The sequence below is a fragment of the Salvelinus namaycush genome, chromosome 14, assembly GCF_016432855.1.
Source record: "Salvelinus namaycush isolate Seneca chromosome 14, SaNama_1.0, whole genome shotgun sequence".
In the NCBI taxonomy this organism is placed as follows: Eukaryota; Metazoa; Chordata; class Actinopteri; order Salmoniformes; family Salmonidae; genus Salvelinus; species Salvelinus namaycush.
In genome coordinates, this window is record NC_052320.1 from 41,879,130 (window position 1) to 41,906,952 (window position 27,823).

Sequence of the window (27,823 nt, forward strand, 5' to 3'; positions counted from 1 at the left end):
ACTCTGCCCCCCTGTGTGGTAGCCAGTGTAGCCAGTCACCACGGTTACCATCCATAAAAACAGGATGTATCATTGGCTAAATCAGGGGTGTCAAACTCATTTTGCCCCGGGGGCCGCATTCGTGCACTGAAAATTGGTTATATTTCCTCATATATATATATAAAAAATTGTCGTATATCCATCGTTCTTGGAATTTTTATGCTCCTTGACTTTCTAGCTTTCATTTCGGTGATTATTAGTGAGCTGGACACAGTGAAGAAACTGTAATAATGTCGGTCCATTATCATTTCTACACGGTTTGGATTTGATTTGAGTCATTTGCAAGTATATATATTCTTGGAATATTATTTATAACTCGCGGGCTGGATTAGACCCCCTTGCAGGTCAGATTTGGCCCCCACGCCATATGTTTGACACCCCTGGGCTAGATGTTTACACATTTTATTTGTTTTCCTTTCATGTTTTGCGCTCAAGGCATGTTGCAATTAGAATGCATCGTGGTACCTCGGGGAGCGATGGCCTTTGAATTAGTGTGTATCTGTTGTAATGTACATAATTAGTCCTCACAGAACAGCCGACCGAGAGGCCTAATCGGCTCTGACTAAAATCGTTGTTTTCCTACAGCCACCAGCAGGTTGAGAACATGGAATGTTTACCCTCATTAAATGTACATGAACGTTGTCGATGCGGTTAAACTTTGCACTTATATAAACAAACCTGGGAGGTAGTGTGGGCTTGTCAGGCAAATGGGAGGAATATAAAATGCTTCAATTAAAAGTGATGTCCTTAATCATGGAGAAAAACTAATTTTGCTGATGAAACCCTGTAAGGACTGAGTAGGACATATATTTTTATTTGTATAATTAATTGTGATGGTACTTTCGCTCTATCAGTGGATCTCATGTGGTAACTATGTCGCCTCCAGTAGAAAAGAAAGACCCTTGTTGGTTGTTTGGAACAGAGAAACGGGTTTCACTGAACGCCCATTTTCTTTTATGGCTGTATAATTCCTGCCTAAGTTATTTCATGACACAGCCATGTTAGCGTGTTTCATTAACACTCATTACAGTCTCATAACCCTGACCTTCTACTACTGTCATGAGGAACACTTGCAATCTAACAGCAGCTAGTTGCCTAGTTGTGTGTCTCCATAATGGAAGACTATTTAAAACCATGGATTGAATCATGAGGGTGCCTGGAGCTGGAGTTGCTGTTACTTCCATAGCAGACCAGGGAACTCTCATAAGAATAGAGATGCTAACATAGAAACGTCAGAGTCCAGACCAATATAGACATACTGTATTGTGGGAATGTCCAAGAGCCAATGTGTAATGTTACATGTATGTTTTGATCATATTGTTGTGTGTGTGATCCCCACAGAAGCACAAGGTGGACCTGTTCCACAAGCTGCGTCATGTGATGAATGAGCTCATTGACCTGCGTCGGCAGCTCATCCGGGGTCACCTGGCCCAGGACCAGACCAGAGAGATCAAACGCCACATAACCGTGCGCCTGGACTGGGGCAACGAGTGAGTTGATGTAGTGTAGCGCATGGGCCAGGGCCCATATCATGTTTGTGTGTGCATTTGTAATACCGTCTGTATCCTGCTACAGAACATAATGTCGATGTAATGTATTGACACGGTCATTTAGCAGATTTGTTTATACAAAGCGATTCCTAGATAATCTATACAGTGGGTATCATAAGTATTCACCCCCCCCCCCCCCCCCCTTGGATTTGTATATTTTTTTTAAATGACTAATATACCTTGATTACAAGGCCCTCCCTCGCTCTCCCTTTGTCAAATCAGATACCGCCTCCGTTCTGCTCCTCCCCACCTATAGGCAGAATACACCTCCCGTGGTAAGGATTGTTCAACGTTAATCTGACCAATCGGAATCTAAGCTTCAAGATTGTTTTGATCACGCGGACTGGGAAATATTCCCGGGTCGCCTCTGAGAATAGTATCGACGTATACACTGACTCGGGAAGGGCATAGAGGATGTTGATCCCACTGTGACGATTAGATACTTATCCGAACCAAAAAACTTGGATCGATGGCAGCATTCATGCAAAAATGAAAGCCCAAATTACCACAGTTAACCATGGCAATGTGTTTGGGAACATTGACGTGTACAAACAGACCAGCTACGGACTCCGTGAGGCAATCAGAGGCAAAACGGGACTTGCGCTGAATGTACATAACATTAAGGACACCTTCCTAATATTGAGTCATCCACCCCCCTTTTGCCCTCAGAACAGCCTCGATTCGGCTGTGCATGGACTCTACAAGGTGTCGAAAGCATTTCACAGGGATGCTGGCCCATGTTGACTCCAATGCTTCTCACAGTTGTGTCAAGTTGGCTGGATTTCCATGATTTTTGGGTGGTAGACCATTCTTGACACACATGGGAAACTGTTGAGCGTGAAAAACCCAGCAGTGTTGCAGTTCTTGACACAAACCAGTGTGCCTGGCAACCTACTACCATACCCCATTCAAAGGCACTTAAATATTTTGTCTTGCCCATTCACCCTCTGAATGGCACACAAACACAATCAATGTCTCAATTGTCACAAGGCTTAAAAATCCTTCTTTAACCCGTCTCCTCCCCTTCATCTACACTGATTGGAGTGTATTTAACAAGTGACATCAATAAGGGATCATAGCTGTCACCAGGATTCACCTGGTCAGTCTTATGGAAAGAGCAGGTATCTTTAATGGTTTGTACACTCAGTGTATGTGGCAGGGACTCCAGACAATCACGGATTATAAAGGGAAAGCCAGTCACGTTGCAGACACCGACACCTCGCTCCCGGACGAGCTAAACACCTTCGCCTGCTTCGAGGACTGTGTGCTCTCATTCTCCATGGCCGACGTGAGTAAGTGATTTAAGGGTGTTAAACCTCGCCGGCCCAGATGTCTTCTCAGAGCAAATGCAGACCAGCTGGCTGGAGTTTAAAGAAATATTCAATATCTCCATATCACCATCTGTTGTCCCCACTCGCTTCAAGATGTCAACCATTGTTCCTGTAGAAATTGAAGGTAACTCAACTAAATTACTATTGTCCCGTAGCACTCACTTCTGTCATTATATATTTTTTATTTGACCTTTATTTAACTAGGCAAGTCAGTTAAGAACAAATTATTATTTACAATGACGGCCTAGGAATAGTGGGTTAACTGCCTTGTTCAGGGGCAGAACAGCTCAGCCTTCAACACCATAGTGCCCTCCCAAGCTCATCACTGAGCTCAAGGCCCTGGGACTTAACCCCTCTGTGTGCAACTGGGTCCTGGACTTCCTGATGGGACGACCCCAAGTGATGAAGGTAGGCAACAACCACTCTGCCATGCTGATGTTCAACACGGGGGCGCCATAGGGGTGCGTGCTCAGCCCCCTCCTGTACTTCCTGTTCACCCATGACTGCATGGCCACCCATGTCTCCAACTCAATCTTCAAGGTTGCTGACAACACAACCGTGGTAGGCATGATTACCAACAATGACCAGACAGCCTACAAGGAAGAGGTGAGAGCCCTAGTGGAGTGGTGCCAGGAGAATTACCACTTTCTCAACGTCAACATAATGAAGGAGCTGATCGTGGACTACAGGAGAGGGCAGAAAATACGCCCCAATCCACATTGATGGGGCTGCAGTGGAGAGAGTCAAAAGCTTCAAGTACATCTACGTGGATATCACTGACAACCTGAATTGGTCCCTTCACACAGACAGAATGGTGATGAAGGTGCACCAGCGCCTTTTCAACCTCAGGAGGCTGGGGAAATTTGGCCTGGCCCCTAAGACCCTCACAAACTTCTACAGATGCATCATAGAGAGCATCCTGTCGGGCTGCACCGTCTGCAACCGCAGGGCTCTCCAGAGGGTGGAGTCTGACATCAGTCTAACGCATCACTGGGGGCACACTGCCTGGCCTACAGCACATCTACAGCACCCAGTGTCACAGGAAGTCCAAGAACATCATCAAGGACCTGAGCCACGGCCTGTTCATCCCGCTATCATCTTAAACTGGCTCTCTTGAGGACCGCCACAGGAAAGGAAGACCCAGAGTTACCTCTGCTGCAGAGGATACGTTCATTAGAGTTAACTGCACCTCAGATTGCAGCCCAAATAAATGCTTCACAGAGTTCAAGTAACAGACACATCTCAACATCAACTGTTCAGACTGCGTGTATCAGGCCTTCATGGTTGAATTTCTGGAAAGAAACCACTACGAAAGGACACCAATAAGAAAAGACTTGTTTGGGCCAAGAAATACGAGCAGTGGACATCTGTCCTTTGTACAATGACCCAACACACCTCCAGGCTGTGTAAGAACTATTTGACCAAGAAGGAGAGGTGATGGAGTGCTTCATCAGATTATCTGGCCTCCACAATCACACGACCTCAACCCAATTGAGATGGTTTGGGATGAGTTGTACCGCGGAGTGAAGGAAAAGCAGCCAACAAGTGCTCAGTATATGTTGGAACTCCTTCAAGACTGTTGGAAAAGCATTTGAGGTGAAGCTGGTTGAGAGAATGCCAAGAGTGTGCAAAGCTGTCATCAGGGCAGCAGGTGGCTACTTTAAAGAATCTAAAATATATTTTGATTTAACAAATTTTTTTGGTCACTACATGATTCCATATGTGTTATTTCATAGTTTTGATGTCTTTACTATTATTCTACAATATAGAAAATAGTAAAAATAAAGAAAAACCCTTGGATGAGTAGGTGTGTCCAAACTTTTGACTTACTGTGTGGCTGAAGTATTCATACCCCTTGACTTATATTCAACATTTTGTTATAGCCTTAATAAAAAAAAATATTAAATTGTTGTTTTTCCTCACCCATTTACACACAATATCCCATAATGACAAAGTGAAAAAATGTTTTTATTTTTATTTTAGCACGTTTATTGAATTGAAAATGAAATACAGAAATATCTAATTTCAATTAGTATTCACACCCTTGAATCAATACATGTTAGAATCACCTTTGGCAGCGATAACAGCTGTGAGTCTTTCTGGGTATGCCTCTAAGAGCTTTGCACACCTGGATTGTACAATATTTGCATATTTCTTGTTAAAGATTCATCCAGCTCTGCCAGGTTGGTTGTTGATCATTGCTAGACATCCATTTAAGTCTTGCCATAGATTTTCAAGCCGATTTCAGTCAAAACCGTAACTAAGCCACTCCAGGATATTCAATGTCTTCTTAGTAAGCAACTCCAGTGTATATTTGGCCTTGTGTTTTAGGTTATTGTCCTGCTAAACGATGAATTTGTCTTCCAGTGTCTATTCGAAATGAGACTGAACCAGGTTTTCCTGTAGGATTTTGCCTGTGCTTAGCTCTCTTACATTTATTTTTATCCTAAAAAAAACTCCCTAGTCCTTGACGATCACAAGCATACCCATAAAATGATGCGGCCACCACCATGCTTGAAAATATGAGGGGTACTCAGGGATGTGTTGTATTGGATTTGCCTCAAACATAATTCTTTGTATTCAGAACATAAGGTGAATTTCTTTGCCACATTTTTTGCAGTTTTACTTTAGTGCCTTATTGCAAACAGGATGCTTGTTTTGGAATATTTGAATTCTATACAGGCGTCCTTCTTTTCACTGTCATTTATGTTAGTCCACAATACTAACTGCAATGTTGTTGATCCATCCTTAGTTTTCTCCTATCACAGCCGTTAAACTCTAACTGTTTTAGTCACGATTGGCCTCATGGAGAAATCTCTGAGCGGTTTCCTTCTTCGTCTCAGACAACTGAGTTAGGAAGGACACCTTTATCTTTGCAGTGACTGGGTTGTACCACAACAAAATGTGGAAAATGTCAAGGGGTGTGAATACTTACTGAAAGCACTGTATATTTATATACAATATAGTGTGTTATTTATGTATGTATATACACTGCTCAAAAAAATAAAGGGAACACTTAAACAACACAATGTAACTCCAAGTCAATCACACTTCTGTGAAATCAAACTGTCCACTTAGGAAGCAACACTGATTGACAATAAATTTCACATGCTGTTGTGCAAATGGAATAGACAAAAGGTGGAAATTATAGGCAATTAGCAAGACACCCCCAATAAAGGAGTGGTTCTGCAGGTGGTGACCACAGACCACTTCTCAGTTCCTATGCTTCCTGGCTGATGTTTTGGTCACTTTTGAATGCTGGCGGTGTTTTCACTCTAGTGGTAGCATGAGACGGAGTCTACAACCCACACAAGTGGCTCAGGTAGTGCAGCTCATCCAGGATGGCACATCAATGCGAGCTGTGGCAAGAAGGTTTGCTGTGTCTGTCAGCGTAGTGTCCAGAGCATGGAGGCGCTACCAGGAGACAGGCCAGTACATCAGGAGACGTGGAGGAGGCCGTAGGAGGGCAACAACCCAGCAGCAGGACCGCTACCTCCGCCTTTGTGCAAGGAGGAGCACTGCCAGAGCCCTGCAAAATGACCTCCAGCAGGCCACAAATGTGCATTTGCTCCTTCAAGTTGGATGGGTTCCGCTGGTGTACAGCAATCTTTAAGCCATATCACAGATTTTCAATTGGATTGAGGTCTGGGCTTTGACTAAGCCATTCCAAGACATTTAAATGTTTCCCCTTAAACCACTCAAGTGTTGCTTTAGCAGTATGCTTAGGGTCATTGTCCTGCTGGAAGGTGAACCTCCGTCCCAGTCTCAAATCTCTGTAAGACTGAATCAAGTTTCCCTCAAGAATTTCCCTGTATTTAGAGCCATCCATCGTGCCTTCATTTCTGACCAGTTTCCCATTCCCTGCCGATGGAAAAACATCCTCACCGCATGATGCTGCCACCACCATGCTTCACTGTGGGGATGGTGTTCTCGGGTTGATGAGAGGTGTTGGGTTAGCACCAGACAGCATTTTCCTTGATGGCCAAAAAGCTGAGTTTTAGACTCATCTGACCAGAGTACCTTCTTCCATATGTTTGGGGAGTCTCCCACATTTACTTTTGTTAAACACCAAATGTGTTTGCTTATTTTTTTTCTTTAAGCAATGGTTTTGTTCTGGCCACTTCCGTAAAGCCCAGCTCTGTGGATTGTACTGCTTAAAGTGGTCCTATGGACAGATACTCCAATCTCCACTGTTGACATTTGCAGCTCCTTCAGGGTTATCTTTGGACTCTTTTCTTGCCTCTGATTTAATGCCTTCCTTGCCTGGTCTGAGTTTTGGTAGGCGGCCCTCCCTTGGCAGGTTTGTTGGGGTGCCATATTCTTTCAATTTTTTTAATAATGGATTTAATGGTGCTCTGTGGTATATCAAAGTTTCTGATATTTTTTAATAACCCAACCATGATCTGTACTTCTCCACAACTTTGTCCCTGACCTGTTTGGAGAGCTCATTGGTCTTCATTGTGCATCTTGCTTGGTGGTGTTGCAGACTCTGGGGCCGTTCAGAAGAGGTGTATAAATATACTGAGATCATGTGACAGATCAGTGTCACTTAGATTGCACACAGGTGGACTTTATTTAACTAATTCTGTGATTTCTGAAGGTAATTGGTTGCACCAGATCTTATTTAGGGGCTTCATAGCAAAGGGGGTAAACACATATGCACGCACCACTTTTCTGTTTATTAAACATTTTTCAGACTTTTTTGAAACATGTAATTTTTCTAATTTCACTTACGCAAAATAGTCCAAATTGGTTATGTCCAATACATGAAATCCAAATAAAAATCTATTTAAATCACAGGTTGTATTGCAACAAATTAGGAAAAACGCCAAGGGGGATGAATACTTTTTGCAAGGCACTGTACTCTTTCAAGGGTTTTTCTTTATTTGGACTATTTTCTACATTGTAAAATAATACTGAAGACATCAAAACTATGAAATAACACATGGAATCATGTAGTATCCAAAAAAGTGTTAAACAAATCAAAATACATTTTAAATTCTTCATAGTAGCCATCCTTTGCCTTGATGACAGCTTTGCACACTCTTTGTATTCTCTCAACCATCTTCATCTGGAATGCTTTTCCAACAGTCTTTTAGGAGTTCCCACATACGCTTTGCACTTGTTGGCTGCTTTTCCTTCACTCTGCGGTCCAACTCATTGCAAACCATCTCATTTGGGTTGAGGTCGGGTGATTGTGGAGGCCAGGTCATCTGATGCAGCACTCCACTCTTCTCCTGGGTCAAATAGCCCTTACACAGCCTGGATGTGTGTTGGGTCATTGTCCAAAGGACAGATTTCCACCGGTCTAATGTCCATTGCTCATTTTTCTTGGCCCAAGCAAGTCTATTCTTCTTATTGGTGTCCTTTTAGTAGTGGTTTCTTTGCAGAAATGCGAGCGTGAAGGCCTGATTCACACAGTCTCCTCTGAACAGTTAATGTTGAGATGTGTCTTGCTTGAACTCTGAAGCATTTATTTGGGCTGCAATTTCTGAGGCTGGTAACTCTAATGAACTTATTCTCTGCAGCAGAGGTAACTGGGTCTTCCTTTCCTCATGAGAGCCAGTTTCATCATAGCGCTGGATGGTTTTTGCAACTGTACTTGAATAAACTTTAAAGTTCTTGACATTTTACGGATTGACTGACCTTCATGTCTTAAAGTAATGATGCACCGTCATTTCTCTTTGTTTATTTGAGCTGTTCTTGCCATAATATGGACTTTGTCTTTTACCAAGTAGGGCTATCTTCTTTATACCACCCCTACCTTGTCACAACACAACTGATTGGATCAAACGCATTAAGGTGGAAAGAAATTCCACAAATTAACTTTTAACAAGGCACACCTGTTTATTTAAATGCATTTCAGGTGACTACCACACACAGCTGGTTGAGAGAATGCCAAGAATGTCCAAAGCTGTCATCAAGGCAAAGGGTGGCTACTTTGAAGAATCTAAAATATATTTTGATTTGTTTTGGTTACTACATCATTCAATATGTGTTATTTCATAGTTTTGATGTCTTCACTATTATTGTACAATGTAGAAAATTGTAAAAATAAAGAAAAACCCTTGAATGAGTAGATGTGTCCTAACTTTTGACTGGTAGTGTCATATATATTTTCCAGGTCTCTGACATTGCTCGTTCTGCTACTTCTTAATTTCTTTATTTGTGTGTGTATTGTGTTTTTTTTTCTTTTTTCGTTATTGCTAGGTATTACTGCACGGTTGGAGCTAGAAACACAAGCTTTTCGTTGCACCTGTAACGTATGTGACCTATAAAATTGGATTATATTTTATTTAGATAAGAATTCACTCCCCTGAGTGTATACATGTTTGAAACACCTTTGGAAGTGATTACAGCTGTGAGGCTTCTTGGGTAAGTCTCTTAGAGCTTTACACACCCATTATCCTTGTTATAAAATCTTCAAGCTCTGTGAAGGTGTTGGATGGTGGCTATACAGCAATTTTCAAGTATTGTCATAGATTTTCGAGCAGATTCTAAGTCAACTGTAGATTTGTGGCTGATTTAGATTTGATTTAGATTTTAGAATGGGTGTGTAAAGCTCTAAGAGACTTACCCAAGAACCCTCACAGCCACAAATCTACATCGGTAAGCAAATCCAATGTATATTTGCACTGTTTTTGTCCAGTATGTTGTAAAGTAGACTGAAGCAGGTTTTCCTCTAGGATTTTTCCTGTGCTTCGCTCCATCCCGTTTCTTTTTATCCTGAAAACCTCCACTGTCTTTGGCGATGTTAAGCATACCCATACCATGATGCAGCCACCTCCATGCTTTTAAAAGGAGGCAGGTACTCAGTGATTTGTTGTGTTGGATTTGCACCAAACATAAGGTTTCGCATTTAGGCCAAAAAGTGTGTTCCTTTGCTGTGTTTTTTTTGTTGCAGTATTACTTTAGTGCCTTGGTATATGTTTTGGAGTATTTTTGCTCTGTATATTTGAATTCTTCTTTTCACTCTAACATTCAGGTAATTATTGTGGAGTCACTACAATGTTGCGATATCCCCATTTTTTTCCCCCCTCTACCATAACCGCAATTGTTTTAAAACGGACTCATGGTGACCACCCTGAGCAGTTTTCTTCCTGTCCTGCAGCTCTGTTCAGAAGGGCGACTGTATCTTTGGTGGTTTAAAACATCACCCACAGCATAGTTATTAACTTGAGTATGCTTAAAGAGATATTCAGTGTCTGATTTGTTATTGTTACCCATCTAACAATCACTGCCCTTCTTTGATGCTTTTGAAAAGCTCCCTGGTCTTTGTAGTTGAATATGCGCTTGAAAATCAGTACTGGACAAAGCGACCTTACATATGTTATACAGTGCCTTCGGAAAGTTTTCAGACCCTTGACTTTTTCCACATTTTGTTACTTTACAGCCTTATTCTGAAAATAATTAAATAAAACAATTTCCTCAGCAATCTACACACAATAGCCCATAATGACAAAGCGAAAACAGGTTTTGAGGAATGTTAGCAAATGTATTAAAAACAAAAGACACCTTATTTACATAAGTATTCAGACCCTTTGCTATGAGACTCAAAATTGAGCACAGGTGCATCCTGTTTCCATTGAGCATCCTTGAGATGTTTCTACTACTTGATTGGAGTTCACCTGTGGTAAATTCAATTGATTGGACATTATTTGGAGAGGCGCACACTTGTCAATATAAGGTCCCACAGTTGACAGTGCATGTCAGAGCAAAAACCAAGCCATGAGGTTGAAGGAAATTATCCGTAAAGCTTCGAGACAGGATTGTGTCGAGGCACAGATCTAGGGAAGAGTACCATTACATTTCTGCAGAAATGAAGGTACCCAAGAACACACCGGCCTCCATCATTCTTAAATGGAAGAAGTTTGGAACCACCAAGATTCTTCTTAGAGCTGGCTGCTTGGCCAAACTGAGCAGTCGGGGGAGAAGGGCCTTGGTCAGAGAGGTGACGAAGAACCCGATGGTCACTCTGACAGAGATCCAGAGTTCCTCTGTGGAGATGGGAGAACCTTCCAGAAGGACAACCGTCTCAGCAGCACACAACCAATTAGGCCTTTATGGTAGAGTGGCCAGACGGAAGCCACTCCTCAGCGAAAGGCACAAGACAGCCTGCTTGGAGTTTGCTGAAAGACACCTAAAGACTGTCAGACCATGATAAACAAGATTCTCTGGTCTGATGAAACCAAGATTGAACTCTTTGGCCTGAATGCTAAGTGTCACGTCTAAAGGGAACCTGGCACCATCCCTACGGTGAAGCATGGTGGTGGAAGCATCATGCTATGGGAATGTTTTTCAGCGCCAGGGACTGGGAGACTAGTCGGGATCGAGGGAAAGATGAATGGAGCAAAGTACCTAGATGATAACCTGCTCCAGAGTGCTCAGGACCTCAGACTGGGGCAAAGGTTCACCTTCCAATAGGAAAAGACAATACAGGAGTGGCTTTGGGACAAGTCTCTGAATGTCCTTGAGTGGCCCATCCAGAGCCCGGACTTGAACCTGATCGAACATCTCTGGAGAACTGAAAATAGCTGTGCAGCAATGCTCCCCATCCAACCTGACAGAGCTTGAGGATCTGTAGAGAAGAATGGGAGAAACTCCCCAAATACAGGTGTGCCAATCTTGTAGCGTCATACCCAAGAAGACTTGAGGTTGTAATCGCTGCCAAAGGTGCTTCAACAAAGTACTGAGCAATGGGTCTGAATACTTATCTAAATGTGATATTTCCTTTTTTTCGTTAAATATATAAATTAGCAACAACATTTCAACTTTTGCTTTGTCATTATGGGGTATTGTGTGTAGGTTGATGAAGAAAAACAATTTAAATTCATTTTAGAATAAGGCTCTAACCTACAAAATGTGGAAAAAGTGAATGGTCTGAATACTTTCCAAAGGCACTGTATGTATGGGGGACCGAAGAAGGGGTAGTCATTTAAAAATCATGTCAGCCCTTATTATTTCACACATTGAGTCCATGTAACTTGTGATTTGTTATGCTAAATTTGACCCCTGTCCTAATTTAGTTTTTACATGATTAAGTTGTAAAAGTGTAGATTTTTATTTTCATTTTGACATGATGGACTATTTTGTGTGGATCAATGACAAAATAAAAATCACAATTAAATCTATTACAATCCAACATTGTAACGCAACAAAAGAGGGTGAATACTTATGATCCCCACTGTTGTTGGCCCTAAGGGAAATTAAATGGATCCTAGATCATTTTTGCCAGCTCCATACTCCAGTAGCCACCTGTAGAGAGAGATCTGTGGGCTCCGTCCTCATTATCAAAGGAAGAGATTTAGGTGAAAAGGCGGTTGGATCAACTTGGACTTTTCCCCTAGTCTTAGTGAAATGGATTTTGGTCGACGTTAGTGGACATCATGCTTAGGCCTGAATTCAGTCTTTACAGATAACCTTTAGAAAACCTTTTTATGTGAATGAGTGAGGTAACGGCTATTTTATTCACAAGCTGATGTGGAGTAACCTGTGGTTGTGTGATCTGACCACTTGGCGGTCTTAACCCTACGGTTGTAAGAATACTCCATGTGTTTTCAGTCATCACTCCAGCTCTACTGGATGATGCTAGGGTGGCTGAGTGTGATAGTGTTATGGCGCACACGTAAATGTGAGCATCAGCCTGTCAGATCCTTTTCCAGGGAATTGGCTGTGAATGGTATAAAATAGCTAGATTTTTGTTTAGTTGTGGGTAGTGGTTTCAGTACAGTGTAGAATTAAATGTTAAACAAATCTTTAATAAACTGCATACAACATAAAAATGAACACTGTGGAAAGTTGTATGAATGATAATGAGTTGCCAATGAGTTAATTAAATCAAATAACATTTTATTTGTTACATGCTTTGTGGTAGTAACAAAGTAACATAGTAAAGTAAGGTAACAGTGAATTACTTACGGGTCCTTTTCCAACAATGAATAGTTAAACATAAACGAACAAACCCCAAAAACATTTTTGAAATTGTAACACGAGGAATAAATACACATTGAATAATGAATAACATGTCAAATTAATAATTGCTTGCCAAAAATGTATTTTCTACTGCCTGTTATATAGGTCACAATCTTTCGAATGAAGTGCCTGCATTATTACACTTATTATTCGGCAATTGTGGAAATGAATTAAGATATATATATGTATATATATATATGTGTGTATACTTAAAAAAAAAAAACTATGTACAGTACAACTGAGGCAAAATTGTTGAAAAGCGTAGAAATGCTGTTAGCTGCTAATCTGGTCATGTTCTGTAGGTGGCACTTTTGGACCCATCCTTTGAAAAGAGCAATCTCTCAAAGGCCCTAGGAATGGGATCCATGTGTACAGGGGTGATCTGTCTGTCACAGCTACAACAACCCAACTTGGGATGGGGGAAGGTTTTAGCGGGTGGAATATTGGAGGACAATTGGAGGTTTACTCAGTTGCAGCGACAGTATGCATAACATTTCAAATGTCATGGTACAGCTATGTGGACACTCAATCATCATGGTACTTTTAAATGTTAAGTTTACAAACGTATAACTCAAACTCCTCTCATTATGGTCAGTGGTGAAATAAGTTTAGCTAGTTATAATTGTAATGGCTTAGCAGACAATAACAAAAGATGAACAGTCTTTACCTTGCTAAAAGAGGAATATACACTGAGTGTTCTAAATATTAAGGACAGCTGCTCTTTCCATGACAGACTGACCAGGTGAGTCCAGGTGAAAGCTACAGTATGATCCTTTATTGATGTCACTTGTTAAATCCACTTAAATTAGTGTAGATGAAGGGGAGGAAACAGGTTAAAGAAGGATTTTTAAGCCTTGTGACAATTGAGACATGGAAGTGAATAACGAAGTGCATCTCAATATTAGGATGGTGTCCTTAATCTTTTGTACACTCAGTGTAATATCTAATGTTTACAAGAAAGTCATTCTACATTTTTAGATTCATTTGTGTGGAAAAATATACTCGTCCCATGGGCAAAAAAAAGCTCAAAAGGGTTGATGATATTAATTAACAATAATCTGCAAGGAAGGTGCATGCTTTTAAATGTGCTATTGGACCAAGAACAGATTTGGCTCATTAATCTATACGGTCCAAATAATGATGATGCACGGTTCTTTGAAAATATGTATACTTTTATCGAGTTTTCTTGCAATACACAACTTTTATTATGTGGGAGATTATAATATGGCTAAATTGGAACTAGTAGATTTTTGGAGGCTTAAATACCCTGACCTAGTGAGATATATACATGGTGGAGGCTCAATCAAGTTAGTCATCTTGACTACTTATGTTATTCTTGCTTGCACCAAAAGTTTAAAAGTGTTGATAGGGGACAGAATGTGGCCGGACCATCAAATAATTGGCATACATATTACTCTTACGGAATTTCCACGTGGGCGAGGATATTGGAAATTTGATCAAAGCCTACTGTATGACATAATAATTTATAACTGACTTTTTCCCTATGTAAAATAAGTACAGATGATCCCCTTATTGTCTGGGACACTTTCAAACGTGTCTTTTAGAGGCCATCCAACACTTCTTTAAAACAAACAATTTAGGTAAAAAGAGTTATCAAAGGAACTAGAGGAACTAACAGTACAGATGGAAGTAATAAAAACTGTTCCACAGAATAAGGAAAAACAGAAAGAACTGGAGGAACTTATTCAAGAAAGATCTAGTGTAATATATTCTAAAAATAAAGTGAACTGGATGAAATATGGGGAAATAAATGCCCCCAAAAATGTTTTTGCAATGCTATCAAAAATTATTTACAAAAACTTGTTACAAATGATGGAGTTATCCTTGATTCACCAAACTATATTTTGAAAGAGGAACCAAAGTACTTTAAGCGTATGTTTTCATTTCAGTCTCCTCCATCTCCACTAACTGAAGTTAATTGTAATTATAATTGTTTTTTATTAGTAATGTAAAATTAACAGCTGTACAGAGACTTATGTGAAGGACAAATTACAGAGGAGGAACTTCTTAATGTAATTAAAGCCTTTACGTCCTGGTGTGGATGGCATACCAGTTGAGGTATATAAAGCCCTTTTCAATGTACTCAGATGTCCCTTATTAGCATGTTGTAGCCACTCCTATAAAAATGGTAGACTCAGATACTAAGCGAGAAGGTCTGATTTCACTATTACTGAAACAGGACCCAGGTGGTAAATATAAAGATCGAGCCCACCTAAAAAAATTGGAGGACCCTTGCACTTTAGCTAAGATTCTAGCAAAATTCATAGCACATAGAATTAAAAAGTTATTGTTATTATTCATCCTAATCAGACAGGTTTTTTACGTTAATACATTGGAGATAATTTAAGTACTGGAAACAATTGAAGTCTTTGAAAAATTTTGGAAACCAGGTCTGGTATTCATAGCTGATTTTGAAAAGGCCTTTTGATAAAGTATGACAAATTTATATATAAATGCTTGGACTATTCTAATTTTAAAGAATATCTTATACAGTTGGTCAAAGTTATGTATAGTAACCCCAAGTTTAAAATTGTAAATAATGGCTACTTCTCAGAAATTATTAAACTGTAAAGAGAAAAACAGGGTTGTCCACTATCGGCATATCTATTTATTTTAGCCATCGGAATATTAAAATCAGATCCAACAATCTCAAGTGGCTAGAAATCCAGGGCTTAAAAATAAAGTTGTCGTTGTAAACTGACGACTCTTGTTTTGAATCCACAATTTGGATCCCTGCACAGCCTCAGAGGATATAGATACTTTTTCTAACCTCTCTTAATTACAACCGTGTACCATATGTGACCGACCGGCTCGATTCGGTCTTATGTAGCAAAATTTGAAATTGTCATGTCTACTCCCGCTCCTCCTGTCTGGCGCTCGTTGTCGGCTGTTGTCTAATCATGACGCACACCTGCCACCATCATTACGTGCACCTGCGCCTCATGACATTCACCTGGACTCCATCACTTTCTTGATTACCTCCCCTATATCTGTCACTCCCCTTGGTTCTTTCCTCAGGTGTTATTGACTCGGTTTCATATCTGTACGCTGTTCATGTTTTCTTGTTTTGTACCATGTTTTTTATTTTTTTATTCAATGATTCACTCCCTGTACTTGCTTCCCGACTCCCAGTGTACACGTTACATACATTGTTTTTTACATTGGCTAAAAGTAGAAACTCAGAGCTAGAAAATGGTATATCATACGCTACAGTTGTCTACACTCATTCAGCATTGTTCACACCCTTTTAAGCTTTAGCCCCACCCATCTCTTTAAGGATTCACATGTGAGGCTATGTACTAAACAACCAAAGATTTCAAGACTAAAGGCTGGTTTATACTGTGGGTGTGTTTGTAAGTGCCAGAGTGTGCTCTGGAAGTTCGTAAACTCTAAGCGTTGTCAGATTAAAAATGGCCAAATTCAGAGCGTTTTGCTTTCAGAGCGCACACGGGATGCTCTGGCCGAAAAGTAGGGTTGATCCGAGCTTGGGTGCTTGATTGCTTACCGGCTAACGTTGGCTATCTAATTTCAGACACAAATGAGAAAAAACTCCCCTTGACCATTTTACACGACCTAGCAGAGCTGGTTAGGCTGTTTTTATGTTATCCAGAGCGTTGATGACTGCAACTGTGCTGCTGGCAACAATTGAATTTAAAAAAATTGCCAACGTTTACTCATTTTCAACAGATGCTGAGCGTTTGTACATTTGTCAGTTATTCTGCACATTGAGACGAGGGTGCTCTGAAATCTGAGTAGATAGCCAGAGTGAATTTACCAGTCTTTTGTTTAGACATGTAGCGAGCTATCTTAACAATTAACCATAATCCCAGCTAACCAACCAGGTTCAATGTTAGCTAGCTAACATTAGGCTATAACTAGCAATGCAAATGGCTCTGAGATACGAATAGTATTACTACCCAGATCATACATGTACCATTATCTAGCTAGCCAGCCACTTTAACTTGAAAGGAAAACGACTTTCTGATAAAATTAGAAATGTGTAATATCTGAAAATGTAGCTAGCTAGACTCTTACCTGTATACATGGATGTACGCTTCTCCCTCTTTCACGGATGCCATGGTTGCCCTTAGTTTGAAGATATAATCCAGAGACAGGTTTTTTATACAACAGCCTTCTCTTTTCAACTCCTTCTGCATATTTGCAATCAAACGCCAGAATTTTCTTCATCTCCTTAGCTATCATACTCTAGTTCCACTGAATTCAAAACTCGGGTCCTCCAGAAAGTGGAGAGCAAAACTTGTGCAGTTCTACTATGAGATATCTTTAAAAAAAAAAAAGCAGTGTTAGAAAGGATTACCTACACATACTGACCAGCTCATTATAGACAGAAGCTTGCTACATGGCAGACCAATCCGAACTCTCGGCAAGTCCAGCCCAGTCATTATCTCAGCCAATCATGGCTAGTAGGAAGGTTGCTGACTTTTTCCATGGCTAAACCAACTGGGCTCGTAATTTTAAATGTTTTATTTGTATTTACAGATGGCATACAAGTCTGTTATTAACGCACATGAAAGGTCACATGTTCCAGAAGGCATTTAGATAAAAAATGTTCACCAACAAATGGCGCTCCCTTGAAGTAGTGACCCGAGTCACGTATTACATATTGGATTGCAAAAAAATTACTTTTACATTACAATGTAGTTTACCAATAAATCGGTCTGACGGTGAAGTGTACATACTCGTTATTCATGTCCTGAAATAAATACATTTTCACTACAATACATTTTAATAGAAAGTTAGCAAAAATCTTGCTACCATGGAAAACAAAATACCTGTCTATTTGTAGAAAAATCACCCTGATTTTAATTATTTAGTCATATTCCTGTTTACCTATTTACTGATGGCCATGCCTAAACCGGGGAAAAAAAGTATTATATGGGCAAAGAAGATTCCACTTCATTTGGAATGGAAAGCCAGACAAAATTTAACGGGCCTATTTAGATAATAATATGAATTTGGAGGGCTACAATTATTAAATATTAAAGCATTGAACCTCTCACTAAAGGCTTCATTCATACAAAACTTTTATTTAAATCCAAACTTGTTCTCCAACACATTATTAAGAATGGCTCAGCCCATGAAAAAAAAAATGCCTCTTTCCTTTTATTCAGATTATGAACTCTCACTTTCGGTTATTTGAAAATGATATAATCTCCAAAATATTGCTATTTTAAAACAAGAGTTTGGAATCTGGCTAGAATTTCAGTTTAATCCACCAGAAAATAACAATATTACAACAAATATTCTGGTTAAACTCAAATATACTAATTGATAAAAAACGAACATTATAATAATAATCTTTGTTAATGTCACACATGCAGCTAACAAAAGTATATGGAAACGTCTGCTCTATCCAAAATTACAACCAACCGATTGAGGCATTACACCACAAATGGAGGAGGAAAGTGGAAGGCGAAGAAGCTAAGGAACGTATCTGTCGGCCCTTTTATTATAGACCAAAATTGGTTGACAAATGTTTGATAAATAAAAAAGTTGAAGCACCTTTGGCAGCCTCGAGTCTTCTTGGGTATAACACTACAAGCTTGGCACACCTGTATTTGGGGAGTTTCTCCCATTCTTCTCTGCAGATCATCAAGCTTTGTCAGGTTGGATGGGGAGTGTCGCTGCACAGCTATTTTCAGGTATCTCCAGAGATGTTCGAAAGGGTTCAAGTCCAGGCTCTGGCTGGGCAACTCAAGGACATTGAGACTTGTCCCGAAGTCACTCCTGCGTTGTCTTGGCTGTGTGCTTAGTGTCGTTGTCCTGTTGGAAGCTGAACCTTTGCCCCAGTCTGAAGTCCTGAGCGCTCTGGAGCAGATTTTCATCAAGAATCTCTCCGTACTTTGCTCCGTTCATCTTCCCCTAGATCCTGACTAGTTTCCCAGTCCCTGCCACTGAAAAACATCCCCATAGCATGATGCTGCCACCACCATGCTCCACCATAGGGATGGCGCAAGGTTTCCTCCAGACGTGACACTTTGCATTCAGGTCAAAGAGTACAATCTTGGTTTCATCAGACCAGAGTATCTTGTTTTTCATAGGCTGAGAGTCCTTTAGGTCCAAGCGGGCTGTTATGTGCCTTGTACTGAGGAGTGGCTTTCGTCTGGCCACTCTACCATAAAGGCCTGATTGGAGTGTTGCAGAGATGGTTGTCCTTCTGAAACGTTCTCCCATCTCCACAGAGGAACTCTGGAGCTCTGTCAGAGTGACCATAGGGTTCTTGTGCTCCTCCCTGACTAAGGTCCTTCTCCCCCGATTGCTAAGTTTGGCTGGGCGGCCAGCTCTAGGAAGAGTCTTGGTGGTTCCAAACTTCTTCCATTTAAGAATGATGACGGCCACTGTGTTCTTGGGGACCTTCATTGCTGAAGAAATGTTTTGGTGCCCTTCCCCAGATCTGTGCCTCGACACAATCCTGTCTCGGCGCTTTACTGAGAATTCCTTCGATCTCATAGCTTGGTTTTTGCTCTGGTATGCACTCAACTGTATGACCTAATACAGACAGGGTTGTGCCTTTCCAAATCATGTCCAATCGATTTGAAGAAACATCTCAAGGATGTTCAATGGAAACCGAGTGCAACCATCCCTGTTCTGCAGATTTAGCTGCGAAGAGGTGGAATCATTAGATCACTTGTTTTGGTACTGCACATACTGCATGTAGCTTGTTTTTGGTTGCAGGCTCAGGAATGGCTGAAAAAGCCCAACATTTACCTAAAGCTTGTGGTTGCCTATCCTCACCGCCAGGGGGTGGCCATTCAGGAAGTCCAAGATCCAGTTGCAGAGTAATGTCTTCAGTCCCAGGGTCCTGAACTTTGTGATGAGCCTGGAAGGGACTGTGTGTTGAATGCTGAGCTGTAGTCAATGAAGAGCATTATTTCACAGGTACAGTTGAAGTCGGAAGTTTACATACACTTAGGTTGGAGTCATTAACTCGTTTTTCAACCACTCCACAAATTTCTTGTAGACAAACTATAGTTTTGGCAAGTAGGTTAGGATATCTACTTTGTGCATGACACAAGTCATTTTTCCAACAATTGTTTACAGGCAGATTATTTCACCTATAATTCACTATCACAATTCCAGTGGGTCAGAAGTTTACATACTCTAAGTTGATTGTGCCTTTAAACAGCTTGGAAAATTCTAGAAAAGGATGTCATGGCTTTAGAAGCTTCTGATAGGCTAATTGACATAATTTGAGTCAATTGGAGGTGTACCTGTGGATGTATTTCAAGGCTTACCTTCAAACTCAGTGCCCCTTTGCTTGACATCATGGGAAAATCAATAGAAATCAGCCAAGACCTCAGAAAAATAATTGTAGACCTCCACAAGTCTGGTTCATCTTTGGGAGCAATTTCCAAACGCCTGAAGGTACCACGTTCATCTGTACAAACAATAGTACGCAAGTATAAACACCATGGGACCACGCAGCCGTCATACCACTCAGGAAGGAGACGCGTTCTGTCTCCTAGAGATTAACGTACTTTGGTGCGAAAAGTGAAAATCAATCCCAGAACAGCAGCAAAGGACCTTGTGAAGATGCTGGAGGAAACGGGTACAAAAGTATCTATATGCACAGTAAAACGAGTCCTATATCGACATGACCTGAAAGGTCACTCAGCATGGACGAAGCCACTGCTCCAAAACCGCCATAAAAAACCCAGACTACAGTTTGCAACTGCACATGGGGACAAAGATCGTACTTTTTGGAGAAATGTCCTCTTGTCTGATGAAACAAAAATTGAACTGTTTGGCCATAATAACCATCGTTATGTTAAGAGCAGAAAGGGGGAGACTTGCAAGCTGAAGAACACCATCCCAACCATGAAGCATGGGAGTGGCAGCATCATGTTGTGGGGGTTGCTTTGCTGCAGGAGGGACTGGTGCACTTCACAAAATAGATGGCATCATGAGGTAGGGAAATGATGTGCATATATTGAAGCAACATCTCAAGACATCAGTCAGGAAGTTAAAGCTTGGTCGCAAATGGGTCTTCCAAATGGACAATGACCCCGAGCATACTTCCAAAGTTGTGGCAAAATGGCTTAAGGACAACAAAGTCAAGGTATTGGAGTGGCCATCACAATGCTCCGACCTCAATCCTATAGAAAATGTGTGGGCAGAACTGAAAAAGCGTGTGGGAGCAAGGAGGCCTACAAACCTGACTCAGTTACACCAGCTCTGTCAGGAGGAATGGGCCAAAATCCACCCAACTTATTGTGTGAAGCCTGTGGGAGGCTATCCGAAGCATTTGCCCCATGTTAAATAATTTAAAGACAATGCTTCCAAATACTAATTGAGTATGTAAACTTCTGACCCACTGGGAATGTGATGAAAGAAATAAAAGTGGAACTAAATCATTCTCTCTACTATTATTAGTAGTGGTGATCCTAACTGACCTAAGACACATTTTTACTAGGATTAAATGTCAGGAATTGTGAAAAACTGAGTTTAAATGTATTTGGCTAAGGTGTATATAAACTTCCGACTTTAACTCTATTCCTTTTGTCCAGGTGGGTGAGGGCAATGTGGAGTGCAACAGAGGTTGCGTCATCTGTGGCTCTGTTGGGGCGGTATGCGAATTGGAGTGGGGCGATAATGGTGTTGGTATGAGCCAGAATGATAAGCATTTCAGGGCTATAGATGTGAGTGCTACAGGCTTGAAACAAGTTGATATTACAGACCGGGTCAGGCATAGGAGAATACATGTGCCAGCTGTTCAGTGCATGCTCTCAGTATGTGTCATAGTATTCCGTCTGGCCTTGCGAATGTTAACCTGTTTAAAGGTTTTACTCACATCGCCTACGGAGAGCGAGGTCATACAGTTGGCACCTGAGCAATGGAGAAAATGGAGCAGCTGCATCCCCACATTTTTACCAGAAAAGTGTCATGATCCATTGGAAAATTTGTCATTTTCAATGATTAGTAATGTTTTGAGCTAGTCTGTATTAAGATGGATATGTCAACTTTATTTATTATATCATTAACAGATTGCATTTTGCACCCCCTCAAGATTAATTGTTTTTCCCACTTGAATTTTTTTTTGTCTCCCTCCTGCATGCCATTTTTTTGGTTCAGTTAGAAAGCACTAGTTGCACCACTGGTTTTAAAATCCAAAGGCACCTGCAGGCATTTAACAGCACTGTGCATTGTTGCCATTGATTTTCCCAACATCAATCGGTTAATCCTTAAGTCTATTGACGCCCCCGTGCATCAATCTAATTAACATAATATTCAAATCCCCATGAAAATCCTTCAGTTTTTAAGCTTGAGATATATATATATTTTTTTTGCATGGGCAGCAACTCAATCCACCACATACCCCTATGTCAGCCTGTCACGTCTGCAGTGGAAAGTGGCAGAGTTACAGAGCTGTTTGTCAGACCAGGAAACAGCCCGCAAATCGGGTTGTAGAGCAAAATGGAGGACACCATCGTGTTTGTGAGTCTCCCCTTTCCACAGTGGGGTTAAATTAGTTTTGTAGCCCAAACAGTTCAGATGCTACAGACAGAAGTTGGCAGACGAGTCCCGAGGGGCTTGTGGGGGTTGAAGAGCAAAACGGAGAACACCATCGTGCTCCTGATAGTCTCGTCTTTCAATAGAGTGGCCATATTAGTCAGTAGGCCAAACCATTCAGATACTACAGACGTTTTCTTGAGAAGACAGATTTCAGGATGTCTCCTTGTCTTACAAACAGCGCTGTAGCTCTGTCACTTTCCACCGCAGATGTAATGGATTGAGATGCGGCCCATGCAAAAAAAATAAAAAAATTGACAGGAATACTTTTTATTATGTTAATTAGATTATGGACTCTTAAGGATTTAGGGCTATGGGGGTATGTGGTGGATTTAATTGGGGGTGGGACTTTCAGGGAAGGGAGTAGATTAGTTATCTAGTCATTAAACATATTTTCAATGTAATATGTTGTGGCAAATCCTATATCAATCAAATTTCAATCTAACGTATTTATAAAGCCCTTTTTTCATCAGCAGATGTCACAAAGTGCAATACAGAAACCCAGCCTAAAACCCCAAACAGCAAGCAATGCAGATGTAGAAGCACTTTGAAAGGCAGGAACCTAGAGAGGAACCAGGCTCTGAGTGGTGGCCAGTCTTCTTCTAGCTGTGCCGGGTGGAGATTATACACATTGCCATTAAGGCCAGATTTTTCTTCAAGAAGTTCAAATAGTTGTGTACTGTTCATAAATTGGATTCCCCTGTGAAGAAACAGTGTAAAATTGCAGGAAATTGTTTTTCTGCAATTCCTAAAAATATGAACAAATAATTTTATCAACAAAATAATTGCAAAAAAATGCACCCCCCACTTTCAGACAAAGCCAGGCGCTCATGCTCTCGCAAGTATAAAAGGCAATTAGCTCTTGTTCAAACCCTGCTTACAAAAGGGCTATTTTGGAATTTTGGCAATGAAGCACGAGAGCCAGATGAACGAGAGCACGATGAACTCATGGATACCATTAAGTCTCTGCATCCAGTATGAAGGACGTTAGATGTAGTTTCGCCAGCCAATGCTAACTTGAGTTGATGCAATGACTGGAGGTGCGCTAACGCAAGTTAGCAATTGTACTAACGCTAGTTAGCAACTTCCTTCAAACTGCACCCAGAGACATCAAAATAGTATCAATGAGTTAATCTCATAGATAAAGGGCTTTTATTTAGCAAAAATCCCGAAGTATCCCTTTAATAATAGCTGTCTGAACAAGACCTAAATGCCTTCTATGCTTGCTTAGAAGAGTATTTAAGATATATAAGGGGTATTTTTTTTTTTTTTAGATAAGAGGAAATGCTTTTTGTGTGTTCTTGGATGGTTAATGTTATGATTTGTTGCCTCCCACCTCTCGCTCTCTCGCTCTCTCTCTTTCTTTCTCTCTCTCTCCCCATCTCTCTCTCTCTCAATAGGCACCTTGGCTTGGACCTTGTTCCTAGAAAGGAGTTTGAAATGGTGGATCCGGATCATATCAGTGCATCTGAACTCTACAAAATGGTATGGTCAACATAGGGAGGTATTAATGTTGCATTCTTTACATGGCCATTCTATATGGGTGTTATGTGTGAATGCAAATCTATACACATCATTTCCTCTATCAAACCCCTGGGAAATAAGAGAACAGTGACCCTCAAGATGTGCATTATTATAATGTGTTTATTAATTTAATATTATTATACATTCTTCCTTTGTGTGATATTTTAAAATACTAAGTGTGTGTGTCGTGAATTACTGTATTTTTTTGTATTTACTGACAAGTGTGTTTTATGCAAATGTATGTTGGAATCTGTGTGTGTGTGCATGTGTGCTGTATGATTTGTGTTTGTCTGCCTTGTGCACTTGTGAATGTATGTGTCTTGTATGCATTTTCTTAGTAAGGGTTTTTGTGCGTTGGTGCGTGTGGCACAACTCTGCTTTTGTGGATCAAGCCAGTTCATCCCCCCTACTCTTTAAGCCCACATTTCTGCCATATTGAGAGTGTCCCTCTACAAGCGCACACGTGACCAAAATGTGAATGTTAACTAGATGCACTGTGACAACCCTGTGAGAGGCTTTGAAAAAACAATCGTTTTGGTTATTGTAATTTACATACTACAGTCTGGGTTATGTAAACTAACCACAATTCTATAAATAAGTTATATCCCAAATGTGCTCTTGGAATTTGGAATAAGCTGTAGTAACGTATTAGGGAGTTGTAAGCTAAGTGTACACCCCCAGTAAAAGGCGATTAGAATTACTCAGCCAGATCCAGAATTAGGAAAGTGTAATCACTGCTCAGACGTAGATGTCATGTTTTGGGGGAGGCCGTCTTGGAAACAGGAGACACAGTCTTGACCAATAGTGGAGGGTCAATATGCTGGTCTAATACCGTCTCCAACTGCCCCGCAGTCGCCTTTTATTCCTGTGCCATTTTTATCGGCTTTGCAGGCAGATTGTTAGTGCATTAAGTGCTCGGTCCAGAAACAACAGTGTGGTTCGTCCCTGCCAAAAGCCTCCTCACTAGGTAGATGAAAGTGAGCTTGTTTTTGGCAGGGCACACAGGCCTTGGCACCTCTTCAGGTAGGAGTAAAAGAGATCTCTTAGTTTGCAGAGCAGAGAGGTTTGTGTGTGTGGGAGATATGTGCTTTGTCCTCTCCTCTACCATGGGCTCATGTTTTGCCTCATGTGGGCTTATTTTAGGGATACTGCTCACTGAAGCAACCTCTAGGCAAAATTGGTGGGCGCCTTTTTATCAGAATTCATGCCTCTATTGCACAGTACTATACAACAGGTGTGGACTCTTTGTGAGGAATTAGTGTATTGATCATGAGTAAGAATATAATAGAATGGTTGACTAAACTAAAATCAGTCTTCTCTATGTACCCCACAGCATGCATCCAGCAGACACTGTGGCCAGCCAAGCACAAACCAGGTATGAACTCAATAAAATCCGCTATGCAGTAGCTAGATAATGTGTGGAGACACTATATGCATGAGAACTAATTTGACACGGCACTTTACTGACAAAACCCATGCCACCATTTTGAATGATCACAATAACCATCAACCCTATCACAAACTCAACACAAATCCATTCCATGTGAACGATCACCTAGCTGACAAAAGGCATCCGCGAACATGTCTACCACACCGTGACAACCTTCAAAGGGTAGATAGACGTAGCATGTGTGTGGTGCAGTCAGAGCTTTGCCCCTCAGTAAGGACCTGTCTTGTTAGTGTTCGTCGTCCGATCGTTCTCAGGGCGACAGCGTGCGTCAGCGCCATGGAGACGGTTGCCGTGTTCCGGTGCAGCACCACCTCTTCATCAACCTGAAGAGTTTCACCTACAACGCCATCAGCGAGGAGGCAGACGTCTTCTTCTCCCTCTACGACACCCGTGACAACAAACAGATCAGGTATATGCACAGGCAGCACTAAATAAGCGCACACAGGACACATGAACACAAACTCTACAGGCACATGTGCAAAAGCAAGCGGGTCAGTTACTTGAGAGGGAGCCACAGGACATCTTATTTTACTTCTACGGTACATGTGACAATGAGCAGAACAGGTGCTGGAGGGAGGGCTGCAGGACACACACAGCAAACATACAGGACGGGGACACACAGAACTCGTACACACACAGGGCATGCACATGCAGAACACACACACTCAAACAACCCAAGTCGAGCAGGTGCCAGAGGGCATAGTAGACACACACCTCACCCACAACATGTCACCCTTACTCAGCGCAAGGCCTTTCCCTCATGTGACCCATTTACACGCCAGACAGCACCACATTGTAAAGCTCAAGGTTTCTTACACTTGCAAAATAGAATGATCTCAATGGGACTACTTGGTTAAATGAGGATTAAATGAAAAACAATGTGCCTTGATTCATGTACTGTCAAATATGTCTTCCTCCTCAGTGAGAAGTTTATGGTGAGACTGAACAAAAATGGAGGGCCAAAGAACCCAGAGAAGGTGGACCGTCTGTGTGCTCTCTTCACGGTAACTCTCCGCTCTCCACCCTTAGGATGATGGCTCATAGGATTTTAGCTTAGATGAGCTATTCTTAGATATGTTATTCAACAGCAACCACGGTAAAACAGCAACAAATGTAAGTAAATCATGTGTTGTGTACGTAAACACATGCCTCACATCAATGTACTTTGATGTACGGTATTTTCTTGTTAATAGTGGGTTTATGTTTTATTTTTAGGATCTGAGCAGTAAAGACCTGAAGAGAGACCTGTACATTGTAGCACATGTCATACGAACGGGTACGCTTATGTGAGATGGAGAAACAGAAACATCACAATGTTCATTCTAGGAGACCTTGGAACGTAAGCATCCCTCATATAGAGCTAATGCTTTGTTTTTGATGTTGTTGTCTCCAGGTCGTATGTTGTTGAATGACTCAAAGAAGGGTCCGCCCCACGTGCAGTACAGGAGACCGTATGGCTGTGCTGCTCTGGCCATGAGTGACGTGTTCCACACTATCACTGACCTCAAAGAGGAGAAGGACTTTGTGCTCAAAGTTTACACGTGAGTCACTGTCTGATCCTGACTCGCCTTCTACATTTCAGTCATTTATCAGATGACCTGATCCACAGCGACTTACAATGTATTTATTTATTCGACAGGGGGCAACGCACATGAACTAACATTCAAACTAAAGTTTTTCAAAATACTAAACTGCTTTTTTGCTGATACCGCACACTATAACTGAACACTGTAGTGTGTCATCAGCCTTTCACAAAGATATCTCTGTTAAAATGACAGAAGAATGATCTCTGGAGACAACGCCATTGGCTGTCATTCTGCTGTTTTTACCGAGGCATGAATGTTCTACCAATGTTGTGTGAATGTCCCCTACCAAGCGCTTGACTGTTTTGATGTGTTGTGCACTTGGACCAGAATGATAATGAAGTGTCCTTTGGAAAATCGATATCTGCTCAACCAGGGCCTAAGATTGTGCTCCTGGTGTGATGTGAATCTGGCTCCCTCTGTTAGGCACCACTCAAGAGACACTCCTGTACCCCCGCCAAGCAATGAAGAGATTAGAGAGGCAGAGAGACAGGAAGACTGAAAGGCAGAGAGAAAGAGAGAGAATGTGTGTGTGTGTATGAGAGCATGATGGAGATGACACTTAGACAAATGAACAAAGTTGGAGGGCAAAGTTTGAGGAGGAGTAGATGGGGAAAATAACACCGAACGAAGCATTCTGACTCAGCGACTCAACAGATAGCTATAGCACATCTCTCACTGTATGTCCTCCTTCTTTCTTCCTCCATCTCTGTCATTTTCAGGGGCCTGTATCATGTGTGTTGGATGTGGCCTAGCCCGACACTACTGATTCCTACTGTGGCACTGATGCTCTTTTCAATGCCCTTTCCCCCAACATTCACT

General features: G+C 41.2%; 1 protein-coding gene across 1 annotated transcript in view; it reads left to right on the plus strand.

Annotated features, from left to right (window-relative positions):
• LOC120058765 (dedicator of cytokinesis protein 3-like) overlaps positions 1–27,823 on the plus strand; it is a 65,481-nt gene that overhangs the window by 4,062 nt on the left and 33,596 nt on the right. Inside the window, exons 4-10 of the mRNA XM_039007502.1 lie at positions 1,381–1,529; positions 23,845–23,929; positions 25,302–25,343; positions 25,673–25,827; positions 26,341–26,422; positions 26,634–26,694; positions 26,812–26,959. Coding sequence (XP_038863430.1) covers positions 1,381–1,529; positions 23,845–23,929; positions 25,302–25,343; positions 25,673–25,827; positions 26,341–26,422; positions 26,634–26,694; positions 26,812–26,959 — 722 coding nt within the window. The remainder of the gene's footprint in view (positions 1–1,380; positions 1,530–23,844; positions 23,930–25,301; positions 25,344–25,672; positions 25,828–26,340; positions 26,423–26,633; positions 26,695–26,811; positions 26,960–27,823) is intronic.